The 17,833-nt window shown below is 43.7% G+C and overlaps 3 protein-coding genes across 3 annotated transcripts in view; 2 read left to right on the plus strand and 1 right to left on the minus strand.

Moving 5' to 3' along the window:
• Nucleotides 1-1,526, plus strand: part of lpin1b (lipin 1b) — a 22,158-nt gene extending 20,632 nt beyond the window's left edge. Inside the window, 1 exon segment of the mRNA XM_030345037.1 lies at nt 1-1,526. This exon segment is cut by the window's left edge and continues 707 nt beyond it. The gene's annotated coding sequence lies outside the window, so the exon portion shown is untranslated.
• Nucleotides 1,527-1,836: 310 nt separating this feature from the next.
• Nucleotides 1,837-12,077, plus strand: gnpat2 (glyceronephosphate O-acyltransferase 2). The gene is given in 17 exon segments (XM_030345038.1): nt 1,837-1,991; nt 2,894-3,086; nt 3,358-3,506; nt 3,508-3,537; nt 4,010-4,139; nt 4,588-4,715; nt 5,270-5,345; nt 5,834-5,985; nt 6,497-6,627; nt 7,522-7,763; nt 9,183-9,443; nt 9,655-9,734; nt 10,154-10,294; nt 10,627-10,726; nt 10,975-11,068; nt 11,181-11,242; nt 11,475-12,077. Coding segments are annotated over 17 exon segments (2,034 nt in total). The 5' UTR covers nt 1,837-1,979; the 3' UTR covers nt 11,528-12,077.
• A 21-nt stretch (nt 12,078-12,098) lies between these two features.
• Nucleotides 12,099-17,833, minus strand: part of LOC115534227 (uncharacterized) — a 31,129-nt gene continuing 25,394 nt past the window's right edge. The window contains exons 2-3 of the mRNA XM_030345040.1: nt 13,539-13,613; nt 12,099-12,826 (exon numbers count right to left, since the gene is read on the minus strand). Coding sequence (XP_030200900.1) covers nt 12,297-12,826; nt 13,539-13,613 — 605 coding nt within the window. The 3' untranslated portion in view covers nt 12,099-12,296. The remainder of the gene's footprint in view (nt 12,827-13,538; nt 13,614-17,833) is intronic.

Raw genomic sequence — 17,833 nt, forward strand, 5'->3', positions numbered from 1 at the left:
GAAAAAAATATATATTCTTATTTAAACTATAGATTGTTTTATTAGGTTCATGCCGTTTTAAACAGTGGGATACATTGAGAAAGTTAGCAATATTCAACGACCCATCGAACATATATTGCGGTTGGTACTTTTATTAGACATTTGTTCCTATATTTTTCACCTATTTTTTTAGAGATTCTTGTTGAACACTGAATGCAAATGTGCATGTCACTGTATATGTGAAACCATAATGCGTTAAGTATATATGATATTTTTCTGTATGTTTAAAGTATCGCGGGCAGTTGGTATATTACAAAGCACAATGCATGTGGAGGAAGGTATACTCGGTTGTGTATTAGATTTGGCTTCGAAAAATAAGTAAACCACATATTCTTAGAAAGAGAAAAAGCCTTAACTTACCACTTGCTGAATGACCCTTTGAGGATTCAGGTAACGAGTGGAAGCTTCTGTTTGTGTGTGTGTGTGTGTGTGTGTGTGTGTGTGTGTGTGTGTGTGGTTGGGTGTGTGTGGTGTGTGTGGTGTGTGTGTGGTGTGTGTGTGGTGTGTGTGTGTGTGTGTGTAACCGAGATGATATTCAAGACATGTTAGACATCATTCATAGTTTTTGTTTTATTTTTATACCCAAGGTCCGACATTATTTTGTATGAAGGCATGTGTTTTCGGTTTGTGGCCGCTACACCGTCAATTGTGTTGTATTTTTATATTGTCCTGTCGTTGTTACATCCCTCATCATGTCATTCATAGAAGCTCCTCCTTCTCTGTATATGTGCCATATATTTCAACAACAAAGTGTGTGCGTCTGTGTGTGCATATTTTTTGTTAGTGTGGTTGTGTGTGTGTGTGTGTGTGTGTGTTGTTTGTGTGTGTGTGTCACGTCTCTCACGTCTCGCTGCATGTATCCAATCTCCTGCCAAACACGTGTATTAATCCAGTGTGTAACTCGTGTTAGTAGTGTGTAACTGCTTGCATGTGTGAGCAAAACGTTACCTGATAGCCAGATATTTCTTTCACACATTCTGGTTAGAGATCAGTCCTTTCTGCTTGGCCAAATCAAATGCATTGGATGCAAGTTGATGTTAAGAGCTTCAAAACAAAGACGTGTTTTTATTACCAAAGCACTGCAGAAATGAGTAAAATTAAATGAGAACAATCGGAAATAACTTTTCTTTTGCAGCTGAAATCCGAAAGCACATGAACAGGGAAATTCAGTAACTGTCAATGTGAATTTCCTTGTGGTTTATTTAACTATTATGCATTCTCATTTATTTTAAGAATGTGACACTGAATATCACAAAGTATTGTAGGAGGACTGTGTGGTGGTTGAGTAGTGATAATAAGACTAATTCTTTCTATGAAAGAGGCCACGTGGCTGTCTTGACTCATCACTATTCACTGAAGTTATTTCTCCGCAGAACATTGTTTTTTTTCTTGACCAATTCACTGTTAAAACATTGTTATCAGAATCAATGAACTTGCCTTGGATTAATTCCCTGTCAATAATAAACAAATCTGTTCTGTGTTGATTAGTCCAGTCTCCTGTGATCTTCAACTTCCAACACATATCTGTCAATTATGTTTCAAAAATAGGGGAATGTTTTTTGTTTTTAGGGTTTCACATTTGAATTCAGACATCCTGAAACTTGCAGTTGGATTATGACTTTCCCTTTTAGAAGACTCCAGACTCACCTTTTCCGTCTAATTTCATTTTAAATCATACAGCTCCTCAATGAAGTCATGAGTTATCTGCGAACAATATTTATGAATTGGACTTTCCCTAGTAGTCCACCTGACAAAAAGGAGGACCGCCGTTCCTGCATCCTGGCTTCACCTCTTGAGGAGTGCCTAAAATACAGCCCTTACTATTGGTCCGGTATATTGTTTCTCCTTTTATAGCACCCTTGGGTGTCAGGCTGCATGCTTCACTTTACAAGTACAATGCAGGCAGACTGAATAAGCAGTTGCTACGACGAACCTACATCATGTCGACCCCGGTAAGAACGCTTTTATATATTGTAAATTCGCAGTTATCGAATGCTAGTAGAGTAGTCTTGGTTTTTTGTGTTGCCTATGCATTGTTTGGCCAGAGTTTATGCTGTTAATCGAAACGATAAACGAATAAGAGTGTATCATACGCGGGGCCATCCCCCTAGGGCAAAGTTTACTTTACCAAGATAAAGAAAACTGTTTATTTGTCGTTATCTTCTATCTACAGTCCAAAGAGCTAAGGGTAAACAAAGCCAGTCGCCAGAACGGTGGACAAGCAGTCACCTTCCCTGTATATTGGACTAGGGATAGGATCCGGACTTCAGCGTTATCCTGCTCACCGTAACGCATTTCGGTCCCTTACTTCCTATGATCTATGTACATCGCTTAACAGGCTCCGGAGAGAGACGAATAAGAACACAACAAGACTAACAATGAAAAGGATAATAAATGCGGAGTTTTGAAATTAATTTAGAAAAAAATAAAGATTCGAATTACATTTAAGGGGAATAATATTACACTGTTTAAAGTCCCTCCCTCTCTCTCGCCTCTTGCCGGTAACCTCATACGTGCTAAACCCATGCGACTGAAAGTCCCGCCCTCTCTCTCGCTTATATTTGGAGCACCGCTTTCATGGCATTCCTTGGCGAGATAAAACGCAAGAGAACGATATGTTACCTCCCCATATTAAACTATGGGAGACTCACAACTATAAACATATTAAAGAATATTCAGAACGGTGGCGAAAAATATATATCGATAAAAGTAGGCCTATACGATAAAATAGTGTATTCATCCCTGTTTCTGTGCTTTGCAACAACAATTAAGAAAACTAACAAGAAAGCAAGAGACCCCCCTAGCCCTTAACCCTAACACCTCATAAGCCTACGCATATATACCCTTCCCTCAGCAAAGAGACTCAGTCAATGATGAGGAGGAGTTTGCTGACATACTGGAGGACCTCAGGCGAAGCTGGGACCTCGGCCACGCCCTCAGGACCTTCAAGCCCTCCGTGCCCGACACCGGACCCCCACCCTGCAGCGCAGCTGAACTCACCGCCGCCGTACGCACGTCCCAGCACCTGCGATACCTCACCCAAGGAGGTGTGTGTGTGGGTGTGTGTGTGTGTGTGGTGTGTGTGTGTGTGTGTGTGTGTGTGTGTGTGTGTGTGTGTGTTGTGTGTGTGTGTGTGCGTGCTTTTTGCATTTTTTTTGTTTGTTTAAAGAAAACCCAAATTAATTAAATAAATACATTTAAGAACATAAGCGACGAATCTCCCCCTTGGAGTATTTACAGCGACATCTATGTGACCGGGTGCATCGCCTCAGCATACCACAAGAGTACAGAGACAGCCCCTCCCCGTTTCTGGTGCAGGTCGCCGTGGAGACGGGGTCCACGGTGGAGTGCGGTTGGAGCAGCAGGTGGAGGTCATCCTGAGCGAGATGTCCCAGAACCTGCAGATGAGCTCCATCCGGCTGCTGGGGTACGGCCTCAACAAGGCCATGAAGAGGCTCTTCCACGCGCGTCAACGTCAACATGGACGGGCTCCAAAGGGTCAGGGGCTCCACTTATACCTGCTGGACACTTTTCGTATTTTTTCATATTTTCCTTGTTTTCCTTTTTTCTTATTTTTACATTTTAAATCATTTTTGAATTTTTTCTTTTTATTGTAGTTTTTTGCTGTGAACCCCTTTTTTTTAAAAAAGAAAAAAGTGTTTGCAATAAAAACTCAGTAGCTAACTAGCAATCACCGTGTTAACATGAACTGTGACGGTGAGGGTGTTTTGTCAAAGGTCATGGTTCAAACCCCAAAGTCCGCAGGTGTCCTTGGGCAAGAGACCTCTAAACCCCAGCCTGTTCCTTTTAATGTATACAATAAATACAAAGATTATTTTATTTTTCATACATATGTGTCATAACTTTAAACAGATCACCACTATCACATTAGCACCATACACCAAGGATTACAACTGTGCTGTGTGTGGTTCTGTATACTAATGGCCTTGTGAATCGTTGCACCCCATAGCTCCAACCGACCGCCCAGGGCTACCCGGTCATCCTGATGCCCAACCACCGGAGCTACATGGACTTCCTCATCATCTCCTTCCTGTCGTTCACCTACGACCTGCCCATCCCGGTGATCGCAGCAGGAACTCGCAAGTATCTATTTCAATGTGAAAGCGTCGTAGCTTCCAATGTAGCGTAACACAAATATATAATATTCAAATAAATATAATCAAAGCCCTTGTAGACTTTTATTGGGGTTAAGGGATATACAAATACAATATATATAGATAATATATATATATATATATATATATATATATATTTTTTTTTTTTTATCCTTTATTTATTTAACCAAAGTCCCATTGAAATATTAGAAATCTCTTTACAAAGGGGCAACAAGATTTTATTTGCCTTTAAGCTATAGATATAGCTGTGGGTCAGATATTCTTTAATTTAGTTAATAGCAGCAGCAGATGAGTTACACAGTGCAGGTTTAACACATGCATCATGTGATTTCTACGTCAGACATGTCTTGGTGTATAGACAGTAACATGTTTATCTCTTTCTCTCTCTCCGTCTCTCTCTCCGTCATTCCAGCCCTTTCGAAAATGAAGTTGATGGGTGAGATCTTTAGACGTTGCGGAGCGTTCTACATCCGCCGCGGCATCGGTTCAGACAAGTTGTATTGGGCGTTCTGTCCGAGTATGGTCAAAACCATCGTACGGGTAAGAGCGCAGCCTTTTCTCACACCTTCTTTGTCGTGTGCATTAATAACAGCACAATAAGTACCGGCACAATAAGCCCTCAGCTTCGCCTGAAGTCCTCCAGTATGTCAGCAAACTCCTCCTCATCATTGACTGAGTCTCTTGGCTGAGGGAAGGGTATATATGTGTAGGCTAAGGAGGTGTTGGGGTTAAGGGCTAGGGTGTCTCTTGCTCTCTTGTTTGTTTTAATTGTTGTTGCAAAGCACAGAAACAGGGATGAATATACTAATTTCTTGAAAAAAACACACGATTAAAGATAGATATATGTTTACGCCACCATTCTCAATGTTTTTTTTTTACATGTTTATACTTGCGAGTGGAATCCTGCCGATATGTTCTGCTGTTTAGCCCCATTTCGGAAAAAATTAAGACGCTCTGAGCGATCCAAATGGATTAAGAACATTATGGAAATTCAAATTCTAGAATTCCCTTAGAATGACCGATCACTCCCAGGTTAACCCTCCTGTAACCACCTGCTCCTCTATGTGGGACCGACCCAACACGTCGCCGTGCAGCGAGCCTACGCGCCCCTGGAGTTCTATGTGGAGGGACTGCGCAGTCGCACTCTGAAGGCCCTGCCGCCCAAGCTGGGTGAGTGAAGACCCTCCCTTCTCCTCAAGCCCTTTGAGGACCCTTTTCCATGATAATGCAGGCTGTTGCAGGTGTGCTACATGTGTGTGCCTCCGTCTCCAGGATAGTCCCTGTGGTTCGGGTTGGGTACGGGAGTCCTAAGCTCAAAGGTTCCTGGGTCAAAACCGCAATGTCTTTAGCCCAAGCATGTGTGGACTGAAGCCGAGTTATATATATTTTTGAAGTTCCACGTCCAAATAGACTTGAGTCATACTGTATATGTATTTCCGCTCCTTGTGTTTTGGCCTATAGGTAGGCCTCCTTCAGAAAGATGTATTAAACCCTACCTGCTCATTAATGATAACAAAATAGCTTTGGATAAAAGTGAATGAATTTAAGTGTGTGTGTGTGTGTGTGTGTGTGTGTGTGTGTGTGTGTGTGTGTGGTGTGTGTGTGTGTGTGTGTGTGTGTGTGTGTGTGTGTGTGTGTGTGTGTGTGTGTGTGTGTAGGAATGATGCACATGGTGCTCGAGCCCTTCTTTAAAGGAGAAGTGTACGACATCACCCTGGTGCCCATCAGCATCAGCTACGACCGCGTGGTGGAGGAATCCCTGCTGGCCCACGAGCTACTGGGGGTCCCCAAGCCCAGGGAGACCACCAGGGTACCCTCTCCCCCGCACACGCAGACACAGACGCAGACACAGACGCAGACACTGATGCACACACCCACACACACACACACACACACACACACACACACACACACACACACACACACACACACACAACACACACACACACACACACACACACACACACACACACACACACACACAGATGCAGACACATACACACAGATGCAGACACACACACACAAACACTGATGCAGACACACACACACGTGCAAACGCACACACACACACACACACAACACACACACACACACACACACACACACACACACACACACACACACACACACACACACCACACACACACACACACACACACACACGCACCTGTCAAAACATGTCTTATTGGCTAGCTCTGATTCTGTAAAAAAAATTTCAATAACTAGTTTTGGGTTGATGTCCATGTTAATACTATCACTATCTGCTATTTTTTCCGTATACAGTATATAACTAATCGTGTATTCATTTCTCGCATCTACAGGGTCTTCTGAAGGCCAGCAGTGTCCTGTGGGAAAACTACGGCAGCATGCACGTTAATATCGGCCAGGCTCTGTCCGTGAGAGCGATGTGTCAGGGCAAGATCGACCGCAACCACTACAACCGTGTACCACGGTACGAAACACCACACGCTACTACATAGCTCCACGTGTGTGTAAGGATGGTGGTTCCCGAAATGTGACTTTAGGTGTACCACTCAAATGTCATCAAGCCCTTTCGAGTACAACCTCATATGGAAACGGTAAAAAATGGATGTGCATGCAGTGGCTGGGCAGATAGTGTCAGCTCTCCCTTAATGCATAATTATGAATTTATAATATTAAATAAATAAATGAAATTATCAGAAAGCTAAAATATCAGCATACCAATGGAAAACACACAATGTGATGCAAAATCTATCCTATTCTTTATTTTATATAAAGATTATTTATTCATTTATTTTAATTATCCTTGTAATTTATAGAAACTTCTATTTCTGTAAATGTGTCTATTTCAAGAATAGACAGTAAACCCACATACCACCTGCATTACCCTTGTCTACCACCAGGGTTAAGCATACCACATTTGGAAAAAAAAAAGACGTGTGTTGGGAGGCTATAATTATGCACCCACGGTAGACTGATCTTCCTCTCAGCATGAAATGTCAATGCTTGGACAAATTTAACAGATAAATGGTGAGAGAAATAGTGCAATGGCTCGGGAGGTCGACTCCCGAGGCAAAAGGTTCTGGGTTTGATTCCCAATGTCTAGTGATTTGTATACATGAGCAAAATGTTATTCCCCCTTCATCTCTTTTACTGAATTCAGATGAATCTGCTAAATAAGAAGGAAACACATTGTCATTCAATTCAATCCATTTTTTATTTTTCATCAAACTCCACTCTGGCGATTGACGATGGATCCTTAATCAGTTTCCTTCAAACTGATTCCCGACCCTACATTTTCCATCTAATTTCAATCCTCCTCTTCCCTCCCCCCCCCCCCCCCCCCTGGTCGAACCCCCTCCAGGGACCTACCCCAGAAACCCGGCGAGGACATGCAGGCCTGCGTCAGCCTGCTGGCGCACCGCGTGGTCCGGGACCAGGAGCAGGGTGCGGTGCTCAGCCCCTGGTCCCTCATGGCCACGGTGCTGCTCCAGAGCCCCGTCCCCAGCCTGGTCCAGGAGGGCCTGCCCTGGGGAGCCCTCGCCCAAAGGACCCTCTGGCTCCGGGGGCACGCGCTGGCCTTCGGAGCTCGTCTCAACTGGCCTGGTGGGTGGGTGGGTGGGTGCGGGTGGGTGCGGGTGGGTGGGTGCGGGTGGGTGGGTGGGATGGCTGGATGGATGAGTAGAGTGGACACGCGGATGCAGCTTCGTCCATGCAAATGCCCTGGCCTTTGTCCTGTTGAATGCAGCCCAATCAGACTCGGCCGGAGATTTTTTAGCCAATGGTATTCAAATATAGGAGAGACAGCCCATAATGGATACAGAATGAAGACATATCTCTTCTGGTGAAGTAATAAAGGGTTAGGGGTTAGTAATTAAGTAATTTAGCAGATATTACCACTCAAATATGAACTTAACTTTGACTTTTCAACCACACTCACAGTTGAAAAGGGATTAACTTCCAATTGATAATGTTTCAATCTTTTACAATATTACAGTTTAAGTATAATATATATAATGATATAAATTAAGTATAACACACAGGAATTATATAGTTAGATTTTTTCTTTTACTCCTTCCATACATAGACATTAATCCTTCATTACAAAACCATTGGGTTAGCTAAAGTGCAAAGCTATCGGATAACTATAGTCATGCATGCTAATTTAAACCAAGGCACGCTTCAGTAGCCCCCTATTTGGCCACTAGAGGGCATTAGTAAAACAACAACCTTGTATTGCAAAGGACGACTGCATTGCATTGCACAAGGCAAGGTAAGAGTTTAAAGACTTGTCCTCCTTCAGTGGCATCTGCCAGCAGCTCACTGCAGTACAGTAAATGCTTTTTGACTCGGGTCTGCTCTGAAGATCAGACAGATTAGATGAATGCAAGTTGGCACAAGCATTCAGATTCACTTAGGAGGCGTCCCTGGGGATTTAAACCCCCTAAGTCCATTACCCTGAAGGGACATGACTGAACCACCTCACAGTCCAGTGTGAGCACATACACACACATACAGACTTGTATGCAAGCACACACACAAACACATACACCTTCCCCCCACGTACACACACATTTGCACCCCCTCTCAATACACACACCCCAACACACACACATACAAACGCAAACACATACACCCTCCCTCCCCCTTCGCGCACACACACACACACACACACACACACACACACACCACACACACACACACACACACACACACACACACACACACACACACACACACACACACACACACACACACACACAGATACATGTACGCATACGGACACACACACACGTACGCATACACACACACACACATACCCATATGGACACACAATTACACATTTAGGAACACTCACAAGCTATTTGTAATGACAACTACAATGTACACTAACTCTTTACATTTCAGACAGACACACACACACACCACCACACACACACACACACACACACACACACACACACACAAAATCACCTCAACGCCACAAATCACATTTCTAAGGAGTCCGATACTTGCTCTCTCTAGGGGGGACCAGGGAGTCGGACGAGGTAATGTCATCCAACATGTCTCTCCATCACTCGGTGGCTCGTCGTCGAGGGGGCCGAGTCTTCCTGCTCGAGGAGGAGGGCTTTGCGGGGAGACGGCCAACCAGTGCAGAGGAGGGCGTGGCCTGGCGGGCGGTGGCGGTGCTCATGATGGCGTCCCACAGGAACCAGGCGCTGCATGTGTTTGCGCGGCCCGCCATGCTAGCGGTCGCCATGCACGTCACGGCAAGTCGGCAGAGACGTAAGTGTAGAGACGCACGCGCACGCACACACACACGCGTACGCACACACACACGCGTACGCACACACACACACACACACACACACACACACACACACACACACACACACACACACACACACACACACACACACACACACACACACAACACAGCAAACCCAGACAGATGGAATACACACGCACACACAAACGATCCCCTTTCCATCTCCAGGGGAGCTCCAGGCCTTCTTTGTCTTCCTCCTGGATGTGTTCTCAGTAGAGATCGTCTTCACGCCCGGCCAGTCCTCTCAGGTAACGCCCTGAGCAAGAGTTTCTATTAAACCATCTGATGATTTAATCATGTTTTCATGTTTTTATTTTTTAACACCATGTTTTATTATATTATTAATATTATTATCTTTATTATTATTATAGTTCCTCATTTGGTTAATATTTATTAAAAAAAACGCTCACGCCAATAAAGCATCTGGAATTTCGGATCATGTGATTGAACTCGTGTTATTACCTACTGTGTAAGTTGCCGAGAGATACGTGTAGGTTGCCTATTTGGCACCATATCTTTGAAATATTGCAGCGCCTTTTGTCTTGTCCAGTCATTGGCTGACACTCATTGAAGTTGAGGAGGCTCTTTACTAGTGGTCAACGTATTCCATTCTACTGCCTGCGGAGCCAGCTGGGAGATAAACGTGTGCCGATCACGTGTTTATCAGGACTTTGAGGAGGCGTGCTCCCTGCTGGGGAAAGCCGGAGCCATCCAGTGCTGCCAAGAGGAAATATCCGTGACTGACGCTGGGCAGCAGACCATGACCTTCCTGAAGACACTTCTACAACCCTTCATGGACTCCTATCAGGTCACATGCCGGCATATAGTACCCATTGATTGGCTCACTGATTGGTCAATGACGGCCTTCTACCGTCTGTTATTCCTGAATAGCAAAAGGCTGCTGTGAATAACAGACCGTTGCTATGGACGCAGTTCCAACCGTACAATCTAATTGACAATTATTGATTTATTTTGTGCATAGTCGTCATGATTGGTGAAGTTTGGCTCGCTGTACATTATCCCCTTACATGAGACCAATGTATTTTGTATTGATAACATCTAAACTGTATTTTAATTTTAATTTTTTTATTTATTCAAACGAGACAATGTTTGATTTTTTGTTTTTGTTGCTATGTTTAGGTTGTGTTCAGTCATCTGTGTGAAGCGGGAGACAACACGTTCTCAGAGAAACAGTTTGTTACCTCCGTACGAAAGCTAGCCACCAGCCTCATCCTCTCAGGTAAAATAAAATGATTAACCGTTAAAAAGGATTATTCCAAAGATCTGTGTGGAAACTGGAAACATTAGAGTGATCTCAAACAAAATCGCCCGGCATAGATTATCACCATGTATGTTGTTTTTTTTATTTTAAACTAAATTACAAGTGACACTTTATGACACTAATCTTATGTCGGAATAGATTTTTCCTCTGCTAGTTGAGATCCCCTTCGCACAGTTTATCCGCTTTATTATCCCCCCCTCCCATAGGTGAGCTTCAGACCTATGAAGCCCTTTCCTCCGACACGCAAAGCAACGCTCTGTCGTCTCTGCTCCGGCTGGAGGCGGTGACAAAGTTAAGGACGTGAGTGATGAGCTTAGCACCTGCAGGGCAAAGCGGTTTGGGCCCTAAGCTCCTCTGGTGTGGGGCAGAGTGAACGCTGTCTGTCGATTCATCTGATGTTCTCCTGTTTCAGGGCTGAGCGGACAGAGTACAGCGTTAACAAGTCATCCGTACAAAGAATCGCAGACATGCTGTGTACGTAAGCTATATCGTCTGCCGTCACTGGAATCACTTTGTGTTTATATTATATACTTTTTCTAAAACCAAATCTTCATTGATTATCTTAATAATAAAATGCGTGTTTCCTGACTGGAAAGGTATTCTAACAGTATTGAAGCATGTTTTTAACCATTTTGAAGTTTCATGTTTGAATGTATTGTTCTTACTAAGCTTTATAATTTCCTTGCTGTTGCTTCCTCCACTCTAGGCGGTAAAATCCCACTTCAGAGTGTCCAGACAGCCCCCGACTCCAGGCTTTAGACAACCATACTTTCCCTCATTCACAAAGGAGGGATCCATCTGCAGCCTTCCATCCCCACCACCCTCCTCTTCCCCTTCTATCTCCAGTCCTCAGACGAAGTGCCTACTCTAATACCAGGCTGTGCTCCACATTTGGCCACCTCCCCTTACTTCCTGTCCCTGAGATGTTGTGGAACTCATCAAATTGAACACAGCAACTTTTTAAATTAAGACAACCGTTCTTGCTGCAATACTCTTTTCTCAAATGATCCCCAAGATGTTGGTGTTCCCCTTGTGCCTTAGTTATGTGTATCAACTATGTTATTCATAGGCAACTTGACCAAATCACTTTCAGTTTCTATGAATACATGTTCAAGTGCTTTCAAAAAACCAGAAGGACGGCTGGTATTGGATCTAACAATTGATTTGTGCAATTATATGACATAATCCAGTAGTCCAGAGGATACAAACCTTCTATAACACATTGTGATATCTGAATAGAAATCTTTGTTTGAGATATTTATTTTTGATTTCTGTATATCATGTAATAAAGGATGTAATAAAATTAAAAGCACCTTAATTGCACGTCTATACACTTCACACACTGTGTTGTACAACCAATGTTTTTCATACATTTTGTGTTCCGTCCCAGGTTATAAAAGTCGTCTTCCTTTCAATTAACAACTATAACAACCTTTCAGCACAAATAACCCCTTTTAGCAGATACACGAAGGGCCCTTTAATGCCAGTAGCCAATAGAAAGAATTATATTATACGTAACCCCATTATGTTATCTATATACAGGTGGCACGTCCACTTTGATGCGCAGAGCAGTGACTGGGTCTTGACAGAACACCGAGATGTACTCCAGCACTTTGGAATTCATCTTTTTCTCCGTCTCTTTCGCGCGGTGGCGCTCTTTGTCCCACCTGTCCTTCTCGCCGTTCATCTGCGAGAATAGATTCGCCTGAATGGTGCGTAGCGTCGCGGCCAGCACGTAAAAGCCCCCTTGCAAGGCGTGGCAGAGCGCCGCACCTACGCTGAGCGCCGCGCACATCAGATTGGGCACCGTTTCGCACACCACGCACATCGCTTCTATGAAGTGGAGCGTGCCCTTCCGCGCGGGGGGTGGGTGGTGGCTGTGCGGTGGGTATCCTTGGGCCGAAGAGGGAGCGGGCTGCTGGGCGTGGTTGACGAAGTATCTCGCGCAGTCGGCGAAGTGGCTCGCGGCGCGGCGCAGCGGGAGGAGCGCCAAGTAGAGGTGGCATGCCGCCTTGGTGAGCGCGTGGAAGAGCAGCCGCAGCTCGAGCACCGCGTGGCCTGGAGATAAAGAGGGCATCGAGGTCAGAGAGTCAAGTCTGATTAACACAAACAGCGTCTGCCACTGGATTAAAGTTAGTTTCGCCGTAGTGGGCTTCACTCTTGTTTCACCCACGCACACGAAGCGCCAAAAGGGCAGGGAGATGGCCGTGCAAGGTTATGGCTCGGCAGGACCCCAAGATTTCACATTAGTTGCCAAATCAAGTTAGTTTGTTCAACGTTTGTGTGTGTGTGTGTGTGTGTGTGTGTGTGTGTGTGTGTGTGTGTGTGTGTGTGTGTGTGTGTGTGTGTGTGTGTGTGTGTGTGTGTGTGTGTGTGTGTGATTGCGCTGGCGTGCGTGCGTGCGTGTGTGTGTGGACGTGAGTAGTTCATTGTAGTGTGCGCAAAATAAATTTGGGAGATTTCATTTCTGACATTTTCTTTCCTTAGGATAAATTCAGGTCATAGTTGACGTATCCTTAAAAATACCAACTCTTAACACTCAAGGCATAGTCTAGAGTCTAAATAGCGAACAGACTTGTATGTTCTCTTTTTAAATCCCTATAGACGCGTGGTGCGGTGGATAGATTTAAATCGTTAAGCTACCAATTGAACGATGCATTGCTAATTGTCTATGAAAGCTGTTTCATACCGCAGTAGGGCGGAAGACCACTGCCACATTCTTCCATTGACGGAGGAAGGTTCCAAATCTCTGCTAACCATTGTCTCTTACCGTCTATAAAACACAGAAGCCAGAGCAAGGCAATACTCGCAGCCAATGAAGTCCACCAATCCATGAAGTCCTCTCGGAAACAAAAAAGTTAATATAAAATAAATACGAATGAAATGTATTTCCCAAGGTAGGCCTATGCCTGGCTGGTCACGCTTTCTGTCTCTCTGCTGCTAATACCTAAACATGAAGACGCCTGCTAGTATAGCTTTCTCTGCAGGTGCCGTCGGGACAGAAGCCTAGCCTAATCGTGAATGTTAAAGGTGTAAGTTACCTACTGGGTGTCACCTGCGCATTAAGGTCGCTCGGCTACTACTGTGGTGGTGGAGGGGCGCGTGACAGAGTCATGATGTGTGAGCGTAGTGGGTTCGTATATGGTTCGTTTCTGACATGCATATAACAGCCAAGATCTTCTAATACATTTGAATACATAAGGCCAAACAATTAAACATGCATTGTGCTTGTTTGAATATGGCCTATTTCAGAAAATACTACTTTTTATTTCAACTCTCCAATCTAAAGTTGCAGTGCATGATAGTAGGCCATGTGTTTGGTTTATTTTGTTTGTCACACAACTCATTTATTGAACCCTTGTTTTTGTTTTCGTGTGATCTGAACAAAATAAAACCTTTCAGGTTTCAGTTGCCTTGTTTGCTCGAGTGACGCGCTGCTATGGCCCCGACCAATCAGCCCGTTACCTGGGCCAAGGTGGGGAATGGGCGGCTGGTGGTGGCAGCTCAGCAGGTGTCTCCCCCGCATTCAGGCATCGCCAGGTGATTCCATCTCTATGTGGAGGTGCTCGTCAACCGATCTAACCCCCCTGCTGGTAATGCGATTATCCCATCCGTCTTTTTTAGGCTCTCACTATTTGTTTTAGCGATGGAATTCAACTTTAATGTCAACACCATGGTAAGAATGGAGGCTAAACTATGAATTCTTATGGAATTCTGTTACTTTCTATCATTTTACAGTTCAGGCATGCAACGAGATGGAAAAACGTGGCTATAGATGTGATCACTTATCTGAGCTTTCTGAGCAAAAGGAAACATCCATCACATAATTTAACAATTTATATTACAATTAAGTGTGCTTTAATAGCCTATTTTTTTTCAAGTCTGCCTGCGTTAGGCTATACAACCTGGATATATGACCAGACAATATGTACGATACAAATGAATTGTTTGGCATTCAAAATGATATATTGTTGTGTTAAGTTATATGTACGGATGTAGCAGATTGACATGGTTCAAATGCTTTTCACTAGAGACCATGATGGGATTTCCCCATTGTGCCCCTGCAGACTTGGGGAGTAAACCTCCCTCTAATCTTCCCAGTCTTACAACCTCATAAGGTGGAAAAGCCTTAAGCACCTCTTATCAATAGGTTCCTATGATTTGTGTTGCCAGTTCATCAGTTGCTATTCAATATTTATTTTATTTTATAGCGACCTTATGGAAAAAACGTATGCAATAATGTATGCGATGTAGGTTGATTGCAATGTATGTTATAAATCTTCCCAGTCAGGTTTTATTGGACAACCTCATGCGACCTTATGGAAAAGATTGTCCTTACTTGATCCTTTTAACCTTACCAGCAAATGAACGGAGAAAATGGCTTGATGCAACTCTTTTTTTTTATTGAAAATGAATTAATTTACAAAATCGTTGGCATAAAAATTACAATTGCGCTTCTCAATTTACATACAAGGCACAATGAATAAAATGATAACTTAAATTTTATAAAATAATGGGACAAATTATAAAAATAGAGAAAAATAGTTGAGATTTTTCTTCTTTCATAAACCTCCATTATACCAACTACCAAGCGAGGCAGGGAAAACATAGCTTAGCTCTGTGATTGTATAAAATGATATATAATATTCCAATGGAGGAGAGTGAAGGCCTATTTATTTATTCCTTATGAGCATGGGAGTGAAGCGCTGCTCTGTTTAACTTTCTGTCAGCCTTATTGTTAATTCAGATAGTAGGGGTGTAGTGGGGGTGCAAGCGTGCGACAGCCAGCAAACAGGTAGATAAAACGTTGTCCAAATGTTAAATAAAATGGATGCATGTTTTAAATCTCCGTTGTGGAACTTCTGTCGGCGCGGAGGGGAACAGGGCTCCGCACGAGAAGCAGTGAGGATTTATTATGGATTGGCTGGCTCTCTCATCCCACCATGAGGCCATTACAGTTACTACAAGTACTCAACAATGTTACACATGACGATCAATTGTCTCAAATTAGTTGTTTATACAAATATAATATATTCAGGCACGTAGGCTATTCAGGATTGTTGGAGGCCGAAAACAAAGAACCAAGAGGTATGGATATGCTGAAATGATCGAGGGGATTTGGGCGATCTGTCAAATATTTAGACCGGAGCGGGAATTATTATTTCTTATTTTCTATCTATTTTGCAATTTTTTTGCTTATGTTTTCTTTTACTTATCTATTATTTTATTTTATTGTATTACAATGTTTACATGTGAAGCACTTTGAGTCTGCCTTGTGCTTGGAAAGTGCTACATAAATAAAGTTGCCTTGCCTTGCCTTGGTGGGCACACCAGATTTAAAGCCTCTTGGGTTCTCTGAGGCGGACTTGTGATTTGTTTAGCAATGTTGGCTTATTTGCATAATCGTATTTTCGTAAAAAACCGGCCAAACCCTGCCATTTTTTATATAATCAAAACTAAAATATTATCATAAGGTCGGGCATCATTCAGGAGTATTATGTATTTGTATCCAGTATAACCAAATTGTATAACCAAATTTGGGCATACGAGTCGGTACTTTCAAGGTACAGAACAATCTATTCCGAAGGACACAGCCGCCGTAGGTTTGACCACTAGTTATACCATCCCATGTGGTCACAGCCATCTTAGACGGAGCATCGAATGCTACCGCCTACTGGCGCTGACGAGACGCGGGGCCGCCATCTTGGAGTGGTCATCTGCTCCACTCAGTGTAATCCGTTTGGCTGGAGCAATGAACTGTCAGCGCATTTAATTAATCATAACTCACTGAATACCACTGATTTTCATGCGTTTTTTTGTCATACGTGTAGCTATGATAAAGGCCACATGGTTTGGCGTGTTTTATTATTCAATACCAATTATACCAATAGTACGGTAATGTTAAATCGTGCATGTGAAAAGTAATCCCCCGATTCCTATTATGGATTGTCCGCCGATTTGAGCAGGAATACGCTGAACAACAGTCCGGCATCCTGTTTCTGCTGCTGTTGCAGCTCCCGGTTGACCACTCCAAGATGGCGGCCGTATTTCTCGCGTCCCAGCAGCCAATGCTCCGTCTACCTATAAGATGTCTATGGTCACAGCGGGATGAGCAATACTTTGTGGAGGCCGCCGTACTTCCTATATCGAACGTAAGAACCACAATAGGGATGTTGATTAAAGGTTGGGTAGGTGATTTGCGAAACGCCAGCAGATTTTGAAAATACACAACTCAAATGGTCCTACCCCCTCTCCTTCAACGCTGACTCTGACTCCACCCATTCCAAGTACCTGGACGCGCAATCATGCACGAGCGCGAACAGAGATGCGCGAGAGCGAGCCAGGCTAGCGTAGGTTTTCGTTTAACAACATGGCACTACATTCAGCTGTAAGTTGCACCCAGTACCGCGGGAAGTAGGAGTGCTGGGGGTGCTGCAACACCCCCTGTCCGAGGCCCTGTCTTATCACAGAAAACGATCATTTCTAAAAACTCCGGCCAAAGTGGAGATTTCTGAAAACGCCGGTTATGTGTTGTCGTGTCAACGGGGAGAAACGGGATTTTAGGTTCTGAAGCGTCACATTATGCACCAGGAAATGCTTAACGTCATGTGAGCGCCCGCTGTACCGTATTGGTCCGAATATAAACACAAACCCCATTGTAAGACGACCTATATTTGGAAAAAAGATTTGAAGACCAGATCCGTTTTTTATGAATAAATAAATTGTATTCATTGAAATAATATACGAAAATAAAAAGGCATCGAATAAAACACTGCATTGCCACTAAACAGTAGTGCAAATAGGCCGTACTGATGTGTACACCAAAGACTATCCCTGACACTCCTCTGCCCCGCTGTGTTCGCTCTGGCTGTGGTCGCTCCGAACTGTTTCGGCCCGTGGCAAAGCGAGTCATCCTCGCTGCTGTCCAAGGCATTTTGAGACGCAGCATTTATTTAATGCTCATATGACCTAGTGCTGAAAAAAGGTTATATGAAAAAGTGTGAGGGTAGCGGTGGTGCGCTAAACTTGTTCTGTGAGCAGCTGGATGTGAACGATCGATTTTCA

Source organism: Gadus morhua, chromosome 21 (assembly GCF_902167405.1).
Source record: "Gadus morhua chromosome 21, gadMor3.0, whole genome shotgun sequence".
Classification (NCBI taxonomy): Eukaryota; Metazoa; Chordata; class Actinopteri; order Gadiformes; family Gadidae; genus Gadus; species Gadus morhua.